The sequence below is a fragment of the Sinocyclocheilus rhinocerous genome, unplaced genomic scaffold, assembly GCF_001515625.1.
Source record: "Sinocyclocheilus rhinocerous isolate Xijiao unplaced genomic scaffold, SAMN03320098_v1.1 scaffold551, whole genome shotgun sequence".
Taxonomy (NCBI): Eukaryota; Metazoa; Chordata; class Actinopteri; order Cypriniformes; family Cyprinidae; genus Sinocyclocheilus; species Sinocyclocheilus rhinocerous.
In genome coordinates, this window is record NW_015624564.1 from 1,102,895 (window position 1) to 1,120,158 (window position 17,264).

Genomic DNA, 17,264 nt, shown 5'->3' on the forward strand with positions numbered 1-17,264 from the left:
AAAACAGAAAACAGTTATTTTAAATTGTAATAATATTTCACAATATTATGGTTTTAATGTATTTACTAAATGCAAACTTCAACAATCTTTCCAACCCACTTATGAATAGAAGTGTGTGTATGTATGTATGTGTGTATATATATATATATATATATATATATATGTGCACACATGATACGTACACACATACTTTTAATAATTTAATAATATTTTAATACAATTTATACCAGGGGCATTACAATTAACTAAAACCAATAACGTACAAAAACATTGTCATTACTTGGAATTAAATAAAACATAAAAAAGCAAAATTTCAAATTTTCTTTAAAAAACAAAACAAAAAAACTTTGTGTTGCTTGTTTTCTTTCAGGATCTGTAATAATTAATTATTATGCATAAAATAATATAATAATATAAGTAATAATAAATAGGTAATAATATTTATACCAGGGTTGTTATTATTAACTGAAATAAAATAAAACTGAAAAACTTATTTCTAATAAGTTGAAGTACTAAAATAACTATAACTGAAATAAAAATTAATACTATACACTATAATTATATAGACATTTAAAAAAGGACAAAAAGAGTCAAATGAAAATGACTATGGAAAACAAAATAATTAAAAAAAACAATCAAAATATTAATAAAAACTATTATAATTATCAATGATACTAAAATAACACTGACTTATACTAAATAATTATACTATTTAATAATTACATTTAGCTTTATATAAAAAAACAGTCTATATAGTATGTCGTCATTTTAATGTGTATATATATATATATAATATAAATGTGTGTGAATACTCACTGGTTGAGGAATGCAAACAGGTATCTCATGACCACTAGTGTTGGCCGTGGTGTTGTGGTCAAGATCTTGCGGATGGAAAGGGCACGCTCATACAAACTCTCAGTTCCTGTTGAAGGCACATGAACATGCAAGTTCATAAACAAGGAAAACCAGACGTCCCATGTGCTCAAACAGGCGGGGACTCTTTTAAATTCACATGAAAAGACAGCAACTGTCCAAACTCCTCAGGAAACCCAAGTACTTAGCACCCTGTCATTTCCCGAATGCTTGTACCACCATTTCTCACACACACCTTTCCTTTCCTTCCTCCATTCTGCCTCATACACATACACGCACATATATGAACGCAGAGGAAAACATGCACTCACGGATGCAGGCGATGAGATCGTTGAACTTCTCCTTGGGGAAAAGCGGGTTGTCCAGGTTGCGGAAGTACATTTTCAGCACGCCTGCTACTGAGTTAATGTCATGGTTATTCTCACCGTCAGTCAAGGGGTCGTTGCCTGGGAAACAGTCACTAAGATGAGAGTGTATCCATGGTGATAGATTTTTACATTAAAATCAGTGATTTTCACATTTGAATACAGCACTGACACTGTGTCTACACTGGACGCGACAGTTGTCGTGTCGCGCCGCAACAGCTAAAGTCTGTCTATACACTGGACGCGACAAAGCGACCGTTGAAAATCGTTTGAAATTGGTGTCAACACGTCATAAATAGAACGCAGCAGCAGTTTACTGTCGGGGATTTGTCGTGTCGCGCCGCGCCGCATCCAGTGTAGACAGCATCACTGATTATAATGAGTTCTATAGTATTTTGTTGCGCCGCTCGCGTCCGGTGTAGACACGGTGTGAGCTTTCAAAAAGCCATTGTCATTTATTATTAAATAATCACAATTTTAACTTTTAATTTAAGGGAGACTATTAATCTGTATAAAGTCAATTCTATTTATTTTTTATTTTTTTTTAATAATTTTGCATTTTTCTAAAAATCATAAAAAATTACAGGGTCAATGTTAAACTATTTATTTATTTTAAATGGCACATAATATTTATTGTTCATATTACACAATAACTTATCTTTGTTTTAAATTATTCAAAATCTTACAAATTATTTACTTTGATAATTTCAAAATAAAATAAAATAATAGATAGAAAGTGACATTTTACAATGTGTAGAGGAGGTAGCATATTAATTTATTATGGTTTTATGTAAGTAAAACCATAATAAATTAATATGGTTTTATGTAAGTAACATTAACTGGAAATTAGTTAACCCTTCTATAATAAAATGAAATGTTCAATTTTTCCAATTTATTTATTTAATGGTGACAGAAATAGTGCAGAATATTTCTTCTTAATATTACACCATAACTTATCTGTAAAACTTATCTATAACTTATATTGTTTTAAATTATTCAAAATCTTACAACTTGTTTACTTTGCCAATTTAAAAATTAAATAAAAAATAAAATAAAATAAAATAAAGTGACTTCTATGTAGAGGAGGTACCAACCATATTAATCTATGTTTTTTTTGCAAGTAACATTACGTGGTAATTAATCACCACTGTTAAAATAAAATAAAATGTTCAAATTTTCTATTTATTTTTTTACTTAGTGACATTAAAATAGTGCATAATATTTCTTCATCGTATTACACCATAACTTATATTTCTTCAAAATTATTTAAAACTTGTATCCTTCCAGATTTAAATGTTAAAAAATCCCAGATTTATATGGAGACAGAAATAAGTTCAAAATCCTATTACTTGTCTATAAATCTTTACATAATCAAACGCCAAGCCATCTGTCTAATTTACTCCACCCTATAACCCCCCACAAAGCCTAAGATCGGAAGATCAAAACTTACTCCATATTCCAAGAACTCGCTTAAAGTGCCGGGAAAATAGAGCTTTCGTAACATATTAGGGTTGCTTCTATTTGATCTGCATTCAAATCTAGTCTTAAAACATATCTCTTTTCATTGGCTTTTAATACATTGTAATGTCTTTTTGCCTGTTATCCTATGGTCTTTTATTTTTGTATTGTACAGCACTTTGTTCAGCCTTGTAGCTGTTTTTAAATGTGCTTTAGAAATAAAATGAACTGAACTGATATATAGATGATCTGATGACTGCGTTCACAAACCTCGTTCGAAAGAGTTCTTGATGTCATTGACTTCCACCTGTGACCCTGAAACCCTGAAAATACCCTGGTGTTGCAGACCTAGAAGAGGAATAAAAAAAATACACCATAATTTAAGAGCATGTGATGTATATGTTTGTGTGATGGATTCAATGTTTGTATTAATTCATCAGATTATACATAATTTCTTACCATATAGATTAATAAAGCGAATGCAGCTCTCTACAATCAGTGGGATGGCCTTCCCAGAATCCTGCGTGCAGATAATAATATCACAATAATTATAAAGCAGCACATGGTAGTTGTACAAAACGTGAAATATGCATGCTGGTACAAGTGGAAACAAAACCAGCTGTTACCTGGTGCCTGCTGTGGGAGTTTCGTCGACGGCTAAGTGGAAAAAGAGAGAGAAATACAACTGAAACAAGAGATTTAGCATTCAAAAAGGTCATGAGAACCTTTACAAATATCAAAAGGACCTTATGATGCAGAGCAGTATATGTAAAAAGGGCATTAAAAGAAGGTCAGACATAGATGATGAGATTTACCTGGTTGTCATGATGTCTGCTCTGTATCCTGTGGATATAGATATTATATTAGACCATATTTCACTGCTCTTCAGACATAAACTCAACTAATCTAAAAGCTCAAGTGATGCCACTTACTCTTCATTATATAATTTCAAATGGTGGACACAGATTATTTATCTTGGTTTTATTCACATGGATCCATATATATATATATAAATAAAATGTTCAAATTTTCTATTTATTTTTTTACTTAGTGACATTAAAATAGTGCATAATATTTCTTCATCGTATTACACCATAACTTATATTTCTTCAAAATTATTTAAAACTTGTATCCTTCCAGATTTAAATGTTAAAAAATCCCAGATTTATATGGAGACAGAAATAAGTTCAAAATCCTATTACTTGTCTATAAATCTTTACATAATCAAACGCCAAGCCATCTGTCTAATTTACTCCACCCTATAACCCCCCACAAAGCCTAAGATCGGAAGATCAAAACTTACTCCATATTCCAAGAACTCGCTTAAAGTGCCGGGAAAATAGAGCTTTCGTAACATATTAGGGTTGCTTCTATTTGATCTGCATTCAAATCTAGTCTTAAAACATATCTCTTTTCATTGGCTTTTAATACATTGTAATGTCTTTTTGCCTGTTATCCTATGGTCTTTTATTTTTGTATTGTACAGCACTTTGTTCAGCCTTGTAGCTGTTTTTAAATGTGCTTTAGAAATAAAATGAACTGAACTGATATATAGATGATCTGATGACTGCGTTCACAAACCTCGTTCGAAAGAGTTCTTGATGTCATTGACTTCCACCTGTGACCCTGAAACCCTGAAAATACCCTGGTGTTGCAGACCTAGAAGAATAAAAAAATAATAATACATAATAATAATAATAATAATAATAATACATCATACATCATACACCACAACTTAAGAGCGTGTGAATATATTGTTGATGATGGATTCAATATTTGTATTATTCGTCAGATTTTATACATTTCTCACCATATAGATTAATAAAGCGAATGCAGCTTTCTACAATCAGTGGGATGGCCTTCCCAGAATCCTGCGTGCAGATAATAATATCACAATAATTATAAAGCAGCACATGGTAGTTGTACAAAACGTGAAATATGCATGCTGGTACAAGTGGAAACAAAACCAGCTGTTACCTGGTGCCTGCTGTGGGAGTTTCGTCGACGGCTAAGTGGAAAAAGAGAGAGAAATACAACTGAAACAAGAGATTTAGCATTCAAAAAGGTCATGAGAACCTTTACAAATATCAAAAGGACCTTGTGATGCAGAGCAATATATTTAAAAAAGGGCATTAAAAGAAGGTCAGACATAGATGATGAGATATACCTGGTTGTCATGATGTCTGCTCTGTATCCTGTGGATATAGACATTATATTAGACGACATTTTACTGCTCTTCAATTATTATTATTAGTAGTAGTAACACTAATAGTACTAGTAGCAGTGTTAATATTATTAATATTAAAATAAAAAAAATTAGATTTACAAATGAAAAAAAGAGCTTATAATAATATACTTTTTTTCCCATTTCTAAACCTTTTCCACTTTCTCATTATCAGCAGCAGCAGCAGTATACAATAATAAATATAATCAGAATTATTTTACATTTAGAGAAAAGTGCAACATCACCTTCAGCTATGCTCCTCTTCAGCATGTCGTGTTTGGCTTGTAGTTTAGCGATGAGATTACTGCCTTCCAGATACTCCTTCAGTTTCTGCAGCCACACAAATACACACACTCAATAATAATCCAATTACACTGAAAATTAATTATCTAATTAGTCCCGGTCATCCTTCAGTAGCCATAAACTAAGTTTAAAGATACTGACGTTGCTTTCTGCTATAACAAAACCATTGATCCAGGGGTCACAACGCTACAAAACTACTGCGTGATCAGATCATAGGCTGTAAAGCATGATGTGAGGAGGATAAATATGCTGTGTGTGTCTGATTCAAGTAAATGTCTTATTAAATGCTGTATTTCTGAAACTGTGTGTGTGGGCCAACATTTACTGTGAAATAGAAGAGCTCTGTTTCCTGCTGGTTGGCGCGTCTCTTGGCCAGGCTGGGTTTGCTGAGGTAAGTGTCTGATACGCTGGATTTGACTGACTCAGTGGAGCGACTGTGCTGGAAGCTCTCGGACACGTCGTAATCTTCCATGTTCACCATGTCCTGGATAGTGCTGAGGGTGGCCTCCGATGTCTTTTTCACCTTCAGAGGGAACATAGAGAGTTACAGAAGTGGTGGTGCCGTTGAACATCGATACACGCCATTGTACTGAATGATTAGCTCATGGTAAATTTAATCCAAGAACAGTTTTTACTTGTATTTTCATATTTAAGTAGGCGATGCAAAATACAGGTGTAAATGGGGTCCAAAACATTTTGTGATCCAATCACACATCAAGTAATATTTTCTGCCTGGTTAAACTCTTAAAGGGGACATAAGATGTCAATTTTCCACAAGTTGGTATGATTCTTTAAGGTCTTCAGGAAATGTCTAACATGCTTTGGTTAAAATTCCTCAATGATCGTGTAAAACAACACCCCTTTTTCCTTGTCAAAAACAGCTCTGTTCACAGCGACTCGTTTCGGTGCATGTCTCTTTCAATTATGAGCTACTGCTCAACACCCAAACCTGTAGGCCTATGAGTTTTTTCTTGTATTGAACACAACAGAAGATATGCATATACCAACAGTTGCTGGTAGCCATTGACTTTCATAGTATGGGAAAAATTACACTATGGAAGTCAATGGACACCAGCAACTGCTTGGTTACTAACATTCTGAGGTTCTTTTTTTTTTCTGTTGAACACAAAAGTAGTTATTTTGAACAACTTGAAGGTGAGTAACGGAATATAATTTAAATTTTTGTGAACTAGACCTTTAAATGTATTTTATTAATGCAAACTAATGTATTTACAGTATGCACTTGACTTGAATGATTTTTTTAGGTTAACTTTTCTCCAGTCAATACATATAATTTCATTACATTTTGCAGTGAAATAAAAAATAAAAAATGTATTTGGAAGCAATAATTTGTCCACTGTGGGTTTTCACACAGTGGCACGCTACTGAAAGAAATTAATACTTTTATTCTGAAAGGACTCATACATTGATCAATTGTTGAAGTTTTATTCATCAAAGTATCCTGAAAAAAAAAGCATCACTTTCCACAAAAATATTAAGCAGCACAATTGTTTTCAACATGGATAATAATAAGAAATGTCTCTTGAGCATTAAATAAACATATTAGAGTGATTTCTGAAGGATCATGTGACACTGAAGACTAGAGTAATGATGCTGATAACTCAGCTTTGCCATCACAGGAATAATTGCATTTTAAAAAATAGGAAAACAGTTTAAATTATATTATTTCACAGTATTATAGTTTTTACTGTATTTTTGATTAAATAAATTAGTATCATGTCCAACCAACCAAGCTAATAGTTTTTGCATATTTTGTTTTGACAATCACACACTGTAATCAGGAATTGGTCCACAGCCATCTAGAGTAGTGAGGATAGAGGAATATCACACATCCGTACACCCTTTGGTCTCTACAGTCTAAACTCACTGCAGTAATACAGCGTTCATCAGCACTTCTGCTCTGTCCTTCACATGCTGAGAGCTGCAGGAAACAGCTGGCCTGCCAACAACCAGCGATAAACAACCACACACTCCAACCGAGACTGAGAAGATGGAAACAATATGTATGAATGCGTCTGCAGCTGTGAAGGAGTGCGCTGGTATGCATATATAGAACCTGACGACAAAGAGAGAAGGAGAGGGGGAAAGGAGAAACGGAGAAGGTGTGTACGCCTGTCATCTCATTCTTTATCCTCAGTGGGGAAACCGCAGCTGCCGAGGTGCTCATTCGAGGGGAAGGGATTGCGTGTGTGTATGTGTGTCTCACCTCTTCATTTTCGATCTTCAGTGTGGAGAGGCGCGACTGCAGCTGCTGGAATCGGAGGAGGAGCTCAGCTTGCACCTGCGGCAATGCTGTGATTTGACTCACCTGAAATATCAACATGCATAAATACACATATTACAGAAACCGTTCGGCAGAACAAACAAATTATTTGATCTTAGTTATTATTATAGTGGCCTTTTTGGCATATTCATAGACATAGATTGTAAAAAAAGGACAGGAAATGATATGGAGAAGACGACATTGCTTGATTTAAAAAAAAAAAAAATGTTGCGAGCCAGACTTGAATTTGCATTGTCCATTTGAGCACCAAGGCTCAGCAAATTCAGAGCGTGCATGATAATTAACAGGCCACAGTTGGATAATGTGTCAATTAACAACTCATTATTTTATAACCATACTCATATATACTCCTATATAACCATATATATATATCCATATAGGTAGGTTTTAAAATTAATATAGTGTTTGTATAAAAATTAATGTAGGTTTTCAGATGCTGTAAGAGGTCAGCACTTTTAAATCACCCCTTTTGGCTTCAATAGTTCATTTTAATCGGTACTGTGGTGTTAAAAATTATTTTTTTTAAATTTACAAATAATCCATGAGGCCTCAATTATTATGATTATTATGAAAACTTTAGCTAATTTTTTTCTTATTAATGCTGAAAATCTCTCTATTATGTGAAGCCGCAACACATTGCAGGAATAAAAAAACATGGAATTAGTTTCACATAAATATTGTAAGTTCAATTAATAGTACGAGGCGAAACTCTCCATCTTCTGAACTTAAAAGTGCCATAATTACTACTTCTAAGGTCACGATTCCCAATTAGAACTGAATTATTTAGTTTAGAAAATGACTTTTCCAAATTAGTTAAATTTTTGGTTACAAAATATTATACGGTTTATAAAATATTATGCTATTTTTGACCAATTTTTGACCCATTAAGGTAATGCCAAAGTTCACAATCCAGTCAAGCACAGGACAGTTTCAAACTTTTACATAAAAAAATTAAAAATAATAATAATTTCATGTTTTTAGATAAAATCATTTTCTTTTTTGCTGTCCAGCCAAATTATGAAGATATGACAGTAAAAGTCACTGCAATAGCACAAATTCATTCATTTCCTACACAGACACGCCTATGTACTGTAAATGACATGTATTGTGCAGTTTGGACACTAGGTGGCATGTGACCTGGTCTGCCATGTGTGGCTGAAAGGTGAAGCGTGCAGGAGGAGTGAACGCTGTGGGGTGAGTCTCCATAAAGCGTTGCCGGTCACTACTGGGGTCCAGCCCCTCCACGGCCCCCTCCAAAATATCCAGGCCCTCATGCCGAGAGGTTTCCAGGCTGTATTCCGCTGACAAGTAGGTCCGCAACGCCCGGCTCAGGCCAGCATGGTAGCCGACGTCACAACACTGTTAAAACACAAATACACACACCCGATTTTATTGGACAAGAGAATTTGAGTGGAGCTGTCAGTCGAAACCGATTATGACAAATGAACCATTACTTTAATGCATTTATCTAGAAATTATCCTCTAGGGCTTGTGTTCTCAGGGCTAATTTGAAGAGTTTTTCATCCAGGCTTTTACTGCATCTCATTTCCCACCCCCACACAATCTCTCTCTCCCTCTTTTACCCACCCACATACACAAATTCTCCTGCTATCTTTATCTCAGTGTGAGCAGGTTTGACCTCTGTGAAGGTCAAAGAGACGCAGCGCTCCAATCGGCCAGATACTGCTGACCACCATCAGCCTGCTGCAAACTCTAATGAGCAAAATAACAGACACAGCAAACCCAGGAGAAGGGCGGCCCATGTGAGAAATGGCTCCTCTCTTTACCATTGAGGAATCTCCTAGCCTCACCGGAAACTAGATTAAGTGTGCAGGATATTTAATAGGATAATCAGTATTTAATGGGATCAAAATAATCAGTATGCAACCATAGTACACTACATGGGACACACAACTTCACCTTCCATTTTCACTGTGATGACAGACAGACAAACTGATAATAGACAGAGCGATAGATAGAATGATAGAAAGATGATAGAAAGAAAGAACAACAGGCAGGACAATACATAGAATGATAGATAGACAGACAGAAGAGCAATAAAATGATAGACAGAAATAGGACTAGACAGACAGAAATAGGACTAGACAGACAGAAATAGGACTAGACAGACAGACAGGTAGATAAGACAGATAGAATGGTAGATAAGACAGATAGAATAATAGAACAATATCTAGAATGATTAATATATAGACAGACATAGACAGAACGATATATAGACAGAACGAACAAATAGAACAAATGATACAATGAACGATAAAACAAATGATAGAATGGAAGAAGGAACAACAACAGAATGATATATAGAACGATAGACAGAATGGTAGATAAGACAGATAGATAGACAACAGATAGAATGATAGAACAATATCTAGAACAATAGATAGACAGACTGATATATAGACAACGATAGAACGATAAATAGAACGATAGATAGAACGATATATAGATAGAACGATAGATAGATAGATAGATAGATAGATAGATGGCAGTATATCCTGTGCAGTAGGGAGTAACAAGAATGCTAGTATTTCATTCTAAACATGGCCTGTTTCAGAATGTGCTAATGTGTGCTTGTAATTAAAGGCTTAATCTCCATCCCTCCCTGCCTGTTACAGGGTGCGTTTGTCTCTAATTAAAGGCAGTGGAGGCTGCCTTAATTAGTGATTATTAATCAGGACTATAATTCATTACTGTGCTTGGTGAAAAGCAAATAAACGCAACCATAATACCATGCCCTTCATGCAGTGGTAATTTCCTGCCGTCGACTCACAATCTGTGCATTACAGAACACAGCCCTAATCAGATACTCACGTCAATCAAATGCGACAGGTCTTGGATGTAATATTTAAACAGAGAAGCGTTCGTCAGACTGATATATAGACAACGATAGAACGATAAATAGAACGATATATAGATAGAACGATAGATAGATAGATAGAGGGCAGTATATCCTGTGCAGTAGGGAGTAACAAGAATGCTAGTATTTCATTCTAAACATGGCCTGTTTCAGAATGTGCTAATGTGTGCTTGTAATTAAAGGCTTAATCTCCATCCCGTCCTGCCTGTTACAGGGTGCGTTTGTCTCTAATTAAAGGCAGTGGAGGCTGCCTTAATTAGTGATTATTAATCAGGACTATAATTCATTACTGTGCTTGGTGAAAAGCAAATAAACGCAACCATAATACCATGCCCTTCATGCAGTGGTAATTTCCTGCCGTCGACTCACAATCTGTGCATTACAGAACACAGCCCTAATCAGATACTCACGTCAATCAAATGCGACAGGTCTTGGATGTAATATTTAAACAGAGAAGCGTTCGTGGCCTCCAGAGTCAACAGATACTCATTCCGAGCTTTCATAACCTTCAGTTTGTTCTCTGAATACTTGGCTTGGCGCTGGGGGGAAAAAAGAGACAGAGAGGTTGAAGGAGAGGGAGAAGGACAAAGTGTTTAGTAAGTGCTATATCTCCATCAAGGCAAGAAGATAAAATGTTTTTATTGACGGCCTATCGACTAACTTGTTTCTAATGGCAGTGTGTTAGCACAGCGAGGTTTGGCTTATACGGCTGCGTCTCTTTAATTAAAGTTCCTCGGCTGCTGGTAAAACCCAGAGATCTTTTAAAGCAACATTATCATTAAATCAAGCAAGCATCCTGAACATTCAAGTCCTTTATCAATGGGACAGTGATTTGTGTAATGATGTATACTACATTTCAAAAGCATTGGGGTCTGTAATTTAATTTAAATGGTATTGAAAGAAATTCTAACCAAGGCTGCATTTATTTTATCAAAAATACAGTAAACAGTAATATTGTGAAATAATATTACAATTTAAAGTAACTATTTTCAACTTTAATATATTTTAAAATGTAATTTATTCCTGTGATGCAAAGCTGAATTTTCAGCAGCCATTACTTCAGTCTGATCAATAGAAAGTTCAAAAGAGCATTTATTTCAAATAAAAATCAGTATTACTTTATCAATATTTTTGTCACTTTTGAGTAATTTAATGCATCCTTGTTGAATTAAAAACAGCAATGCCTATACATTTACATTTATATGTGAATCAATCCATCGGGATATCCTGTCTGCCTATTCTGTCCAATACTGTAACAATTGCTCATTCTAACCTCTCCTCCCCCTTATGAAAGAGAGAAATGAATGCAGCGCCAAACTGTAGTGAACACGCAGTGTGTCATGGGGGTGTATGTATTGGAAATTAATGTTATGAACAGAGACTACTGTATATATATATAGACTGCTATATTTACACTGTCTGACATTATAGTCTCCTGGGTCAGTTTATACTGGTGTAGGACCATACTGTGCCCTACAAAAACATGGTTATCAATGGTTTTCGGTTACAGAATAGTTTGCAAAATGACTGCTCTTCTTTGCTTTTATCCCCTAGACTCCCCAGTGAACATTTCTGCACCAGGATTTAACTGAATAATTTCAAAATTACATTTGGAAAGCACTGACGTTATAATGTATTTCAGCTCAATCACATAAAAAAATAAAAAAATAAAAATAATAATATAGCGTTAAATCAACCAGGCATCCAAAACAATTCTCAGTAAATCTTCATAACCATCATTATAATGAAGCATCAAATCATCTAAGCCAACAACAGCAACAAAATAGGCTCATTTTCAGGTTGGTTATGCACAAATCAGAAATTATTCCCTCATAATGTCCACCGAATTACTCCATAACTCCAGTTCACAGTATTTCATCAAGACAAATGAACTTTGCACTATTTCTGGAAACACATCTGGCACATTAAAATTCAAAGAATGTAATTAACATAGTGGATAATACACTCTTAGATTGCAAACAACTAAACACACATTAGGTATAACACAAAGATTCCTCAAAAAACAACAATACAACAGAAAAACACAAAGCAAAAGATGTGGAACTCACCTTCTCTTTCATCTTCTGGATTTTGCGAGCAGCGTTGCGCCTTTGGTGGCGATCTTCGGTGCGCAGACTGAAGATGGCCTCTCCGCCCCGGCCCTGCCGTTCACCCTGCCTCTCTGCCTCCTTTAACTTATTCTCTGCACTTAGAGTCTCGGTGTGATACATGTGATACGTTTTCATCACCTGCAGAGGACAGAGCAGAGGGAAAACTACATTACCCACAAGCCCAAAAACTCTGAGCAGAATGCAACCCATCCTACTGAGCTAATCTGATTCATAAATGTCTGTTGTGTATCTGTGTCCACATGGATGCGTGCGTAATGATTGCCATATGAAAAATTTTGAATTTTAGAATCATATCACTTGTTCACCAATGGATCCTATGAAGTGAATGGGTGCCGTCAGAATGAGAGTCCAAAACGCTGATACAAACAAGACAATATTCTAAAAAGCTGCGTGATTGTAATAAACAAATCCATAAAAATGTTTTTAAGTTCAAACTGTTGCTTTCATTGCTAAATTGTGTCCATAATATTGCTTTGTAGAGAGATAAAGTGGTCTAGTCTGAATCGAGAGAGAAACGTGCACAAATCAAGCACTTTTTACAAGCAAAAAAAAGGCCAAAAATGTTCTAAACAAATATGTCGGTGGATTTTGATGTGAGAGGACAACAGGGGACGGACTTTTCCATTGGAGGAAGTGCAATTATGGATCATGGTGCATATTTTGGCCAGAAGCAAAGGTTTAAACACTTTAATGATGGATTTTTTTCATACAAACACAGCTTTTCGCTTCACAAGATGTTAATTGATGGACTGGAGTCATGTGGATTACTTGTGGATTATTGTGATGTTTTTATCAGCTGTTTGGACTCTCATTCTGACGGCACCCATTCACTGCAGGGCATCCATTGGTGAGCAAGTGATGTGATGCTACATTTCTCCAAATCAAACAAACTCATCTACATCTTGGATGGCCTGACACTCCTCGCTACAAGCTAAATCATGCAACATGAGTCCTGATCTGCTCTCATACTCTGATGTATTAGCGAATGGTTGGGGACTGTATGTGTTCCTGTGGTACCATCACGTCAAGCACAGTTGTGAAAATATTTCAAAGTCCATTTCATTCACCATTCGTCTTTTCAGCAACTATAGAATTGTGTAAAATAAACAGCTGCAGATGTTGCAGACAAATGGAAAACTGCTATCACGAAGCAAAAAAGCAATGCAGAAATGTTGGAACTAGTAAATGATAGATAGATGAAACTTATACAGTTGAGTTCTGGAAGAAAGGAAGTGAGAGACAGAGTGTCGGTGATGGAGGGGCGAATTATGTATTGATGGAATGATAAAATGTGAGAGAAAAGCACCAGCAAAGTGATGGGATGAAAAAGCAATCCAAAAAGAGATTGAACAGATGATGAGAGAGAATGAGACAAGCTCACCGTGTAGAGTTCGTTAAGAATCTTCATCATGTCTTCTTGCAGCTGGAAAATGATCTCTTTGCTCTGTGGGTCAAAAAAACACAAGGTGTGTTATAATGGACAGAGAGTAAGGGCCGAACTGGGTCAAACTCAAATATACAGCCAAGAATCGCTGTCCTCGCTTTGTCAATTCTCAACTAACACGATAGATCAAAACAACTCAAATGCCCACTTATGTTGCTTTACTTCTCTTGGATCAGTCATGTTACGCAGTACCTTCTCGACTCGACCTTTTGGGCCCATCAGATGTACTAGACCAAGTCACATTTTTCTTTTGGAGTGTCACTAGTGAGTTTTAACAGAGAATTTTTTGACTGGATTTATTAACAATGCATTTAATAAAATACTATTTATTTATTTATTTTAAAGAATATATAAAGGTATTTGCATTCCATTCTTTAATTATTTTAATCATATTCAAAGAAATAAAGACAACTCTTCTATGACGAGCATGCTTTTAATTTTTTAACTAAAATTCATATAAAATATAAAATTCATACACACACAGCTTTATATATACACAGAGTGTTTGTGTGTTGTTGTTTTTTGTGGTGGGATAAAGTCAAAAATACCAGGATGATATTTCAGGATTGAAAATTCATATAAAGTATTCATATAAAACATAAAATTCACACACACTCTTTTATATATACTTTTTTTTTTGTGGTGGGATAGAGTAAAAAATATCAGGATGATACAACTGTCCTGTCATGATACCGTTGTGAGGAAAAAAACCTTAAGTAGTTTGGTATAAACTTTACTATTAATACAGAGTTCTGGCATGAAACTCTGATGGTGCAGTCCGATAGGTCTAACTCAATCTGACCTAATGACATCATTATCACATGGCACAGCTGATTGGCTCGCTCCTGTATCGGTAGCCAATGAGCTCGCTGCTCAACATTCAAATATATGACTAGTGCTTGCCGTAGCAGTTGCAGCTTGCTTCAGAAACCCTCCACCTTCCCCAGCTCCACCTGTATAGATCTGCTACGAGGTGATTCATGTATGCTATATGGGGGTTATTTCATGTATGTTATATTTGCAGCAGCAATATTTCTTACATGCTCACAGCAGCATGTTGTGGATGTATTGGCAGTAGCAAGTCTCGGAACTTGCTCTGCCGCAGCAGCGTAGCAGATCTATTCCGCCAAGACCAAATACATTAACATTGTCATGTACATTACCATGCCAATCCCTCCGAGAGTTGTCATGACAGAGCTGTAGTTATTGTTGTCTCATAAGGGAAACAACAGTAAAGCAGTGTATTAAGAAGCAAGAAAGTTCCCAAAATGGTATACAACTTTTTTTAAAACCATATGCAACCAACATGAATACAAAAATTACATTTATATGATCTAGCACATGCATTTTAAACTATTTTTTCTGTATCTTGGACATTCCTATTTGTCATTGACCCTTCTGCTATTGTTATTACATTAGTGCTGGTCTACTCAAGTGTTGCAGTGCAGAAAAAGAAATTCACTTCCTATAAATAAACCACCACTGTGTTGGATTCTACAGAGATGATGCCTGAATAATAAATGGTGAATTCACACAAAATAAAACCACAGCCATGCACACAATCTGAGAAAGCAATCTGAGTTTAAGAGTGATAATTATATTGAAAGAATCAAAACTAACTGCTAGGCACAAATTCTAACACCACTATTACCAGAGAGTAAAAAGTTGTTCATGTTTTAATTATCTGAAGGAAAAATGTGGGGTTTTGTCTCCCACCGGCTGTGTTTTTAACGAATGCACATTTTTTCCAGCTTTCATTTTGATGTAATTATACGTGCATCCCATCACATTATAGTGCTGACAGGAACGACCTTCCACGCTGACCTGTGGTTGACCTCACCTTCTTGAGCAGACGCATGTTGTCCTCGCTGACATGCGTGAAGCGTGTGATGACGTTGTTGAGGTAAAGGTCGCTGAGGGTGGCGTGGTCCTTACTCTCCCTCCTCACCTGGTTCAGCAGCAGATACCAGCAGTTCACAGGAGAAAGCAGGTTCTGGTCCTTCCTGAAAGCCACGGAAATGTGTGTTTAATATGTAGATGCAAAGTAATACAAAATTACAAATACAAGAAAAGAAAACTTATCAAGTGTTTGTCAGTTGCATTTGATAAAAAAAAAAAATTCATTTATGTATTTATTTTTGCCATGTTTAACTTTTAAGAAAGGTTTAAATCAAAATAAAGAACCTTTAATTATATATTCTTTAAAATATTTTTTTTTCATGTAGGCCCTAATACATATAGGGTAGAGGTATCTGCAAGCATTCTTTAATTATAAAATATATAATCTTAAAAATGTTTTCTGAAACATTTTGCTTAAAATGTGCTTGTTTCTCAAAACAAATGCTATTGATCTGATATCTAGTGATATAATACAACATTCATACATTTAAGTGATCTAAATTTTTTGCAGTCATTGTATATATAAATGTCAAGCTTAAAATCATACATCACAATCTCTTTGTGATATTCAAAGTGAATCTCTCTCTCTCTCTCTGGGTGGCCCTGGATTTGCTGTTCATGCTGTTTTTGCAAGTGCTGCTCTGTGGCTTTTTTCCAAGTAGTCATCCAAATCCACTAATGAACCATTTCGTATTTATCCTCAAGAAATGCTGAGGCTTTGCTGAAGATTTCAACTGCCGTTCACTGAACTGATTGGTTGAGGATGTTAAGGAAATGTGCCACAACCCATAAAATCTCTATAGATGAGAATTAGCTGAACGCACTCATAAAATCTTCATAATAAATGACTCATTAGTGAATATATATCAACATACAAACCACTGATGACAAGTTAATGCTCTGAATCTCATTCCATGTAAAACTTTGAACATTAAATTATATTCCTCACTTTTTCATAATATATTTCATGCTTGAATTCACAAACTTAATGAGAGTATTACATACAACAGCCTCTAAAAGTATTTCAACTCTTAATGCACACTAAAATGTCTCTGTTTGCATAAAACGAAAATATCTAACCAAGTGGCATTTTTAGGACAGCATAAATACGTTAACAACAAACAAAAAAAAACACATGTGATGTGTTGCATAATGAAATATTAAGAATAAAAAAAAATAAGAAAAAGGAGTACAGATCTTTGCTTTTTTCATGCAAAAAAAACTAAAAACTATGCACCCGGAGTTGGTAAAGTGCAGTGATTTCATCCTTTTTAAAAAATAAGTTGATAAAATATTGTTAATAAATACTGTAGGTGAAGAGCTTGAAAAAAGTCCGCACACTCAACATCAAAGAGTTCACAAGCAGATGAAAACAATATAAGA

General features: G+C 35.2%; 1 protein-coding gene across 4 annotated transcripts in view; it reads right to left on the reverse strand.

The window, feature by feature from the left end:
- Positions 1 to 17,264, reverse strand: part of srgap1b (SLIT-ROBO Rho GTPase activating protein 1b) — a 36,948-nt gene that overhangs the window by 5,624 nt on the left and 14,060 nt on the right. For 3 of the 4 annotated variants that reach the window (XM_016556727.1, XM_016556718.1, XM_016556736.1), the window contains 14 exons: positions 15,823 to 15,985; positions 13,920 to 13,982; positions 12,476 to 12,655; positions 10,817 to 10,945; positions 8,666 to 8,887; positions 7,451 to 7,552; positions 5,549 to 5,746; positions 5,166 to 5,250; positions 4,864 to 4,891; positions 4,674 to 4,704; positions 4,507 to 4,567; positions 4,278 to 4,355; positions 1,185 to 1,319; positions 817 to 922 (listed from right to left, as the gene is read on the reverse strand). In XM_016556727.1, coding sequence (XP_016412213.1) covers positions 817 to 922; positions 1,185 to 1,319; positions 4,278 to 4,355; positions 4,507 to 4,567; positions 4,674 to 4,704; positions 4,864 to 4,891; positions 5,166 to 5,250; positions 5,549 to 5,746; positions 7,451 to 7,552; positions 8,666 to 8,887; positions 10,817 to 10,945; positions 12,476 to 12,655; positions 13,920 to 13,982; positions 15,823 to 15,985 — 1,581 coding nt within the window. The remainder of the gene's footprint in view (positions 1 to 816; positions 923 to 1,184; positions 1,320 to 4,277; positions 4,356 to 4,506; positions 4,568 to 4,673; positions 4,705 to 4,863; positions 4,892 to 5,165; positions 5,251 to 5,548; positions 5,747 to 7,450; positions 7,553 to 8,665; positions 8,888 to 10,816; positions 10,946 to 12,475; positions 12,656 to 13,919; positions 13,983 to 15,822; positions 15,986 to 17,264) is intronic. The other variant, XM_016556745.1, reaches the window with a different exon arrangement.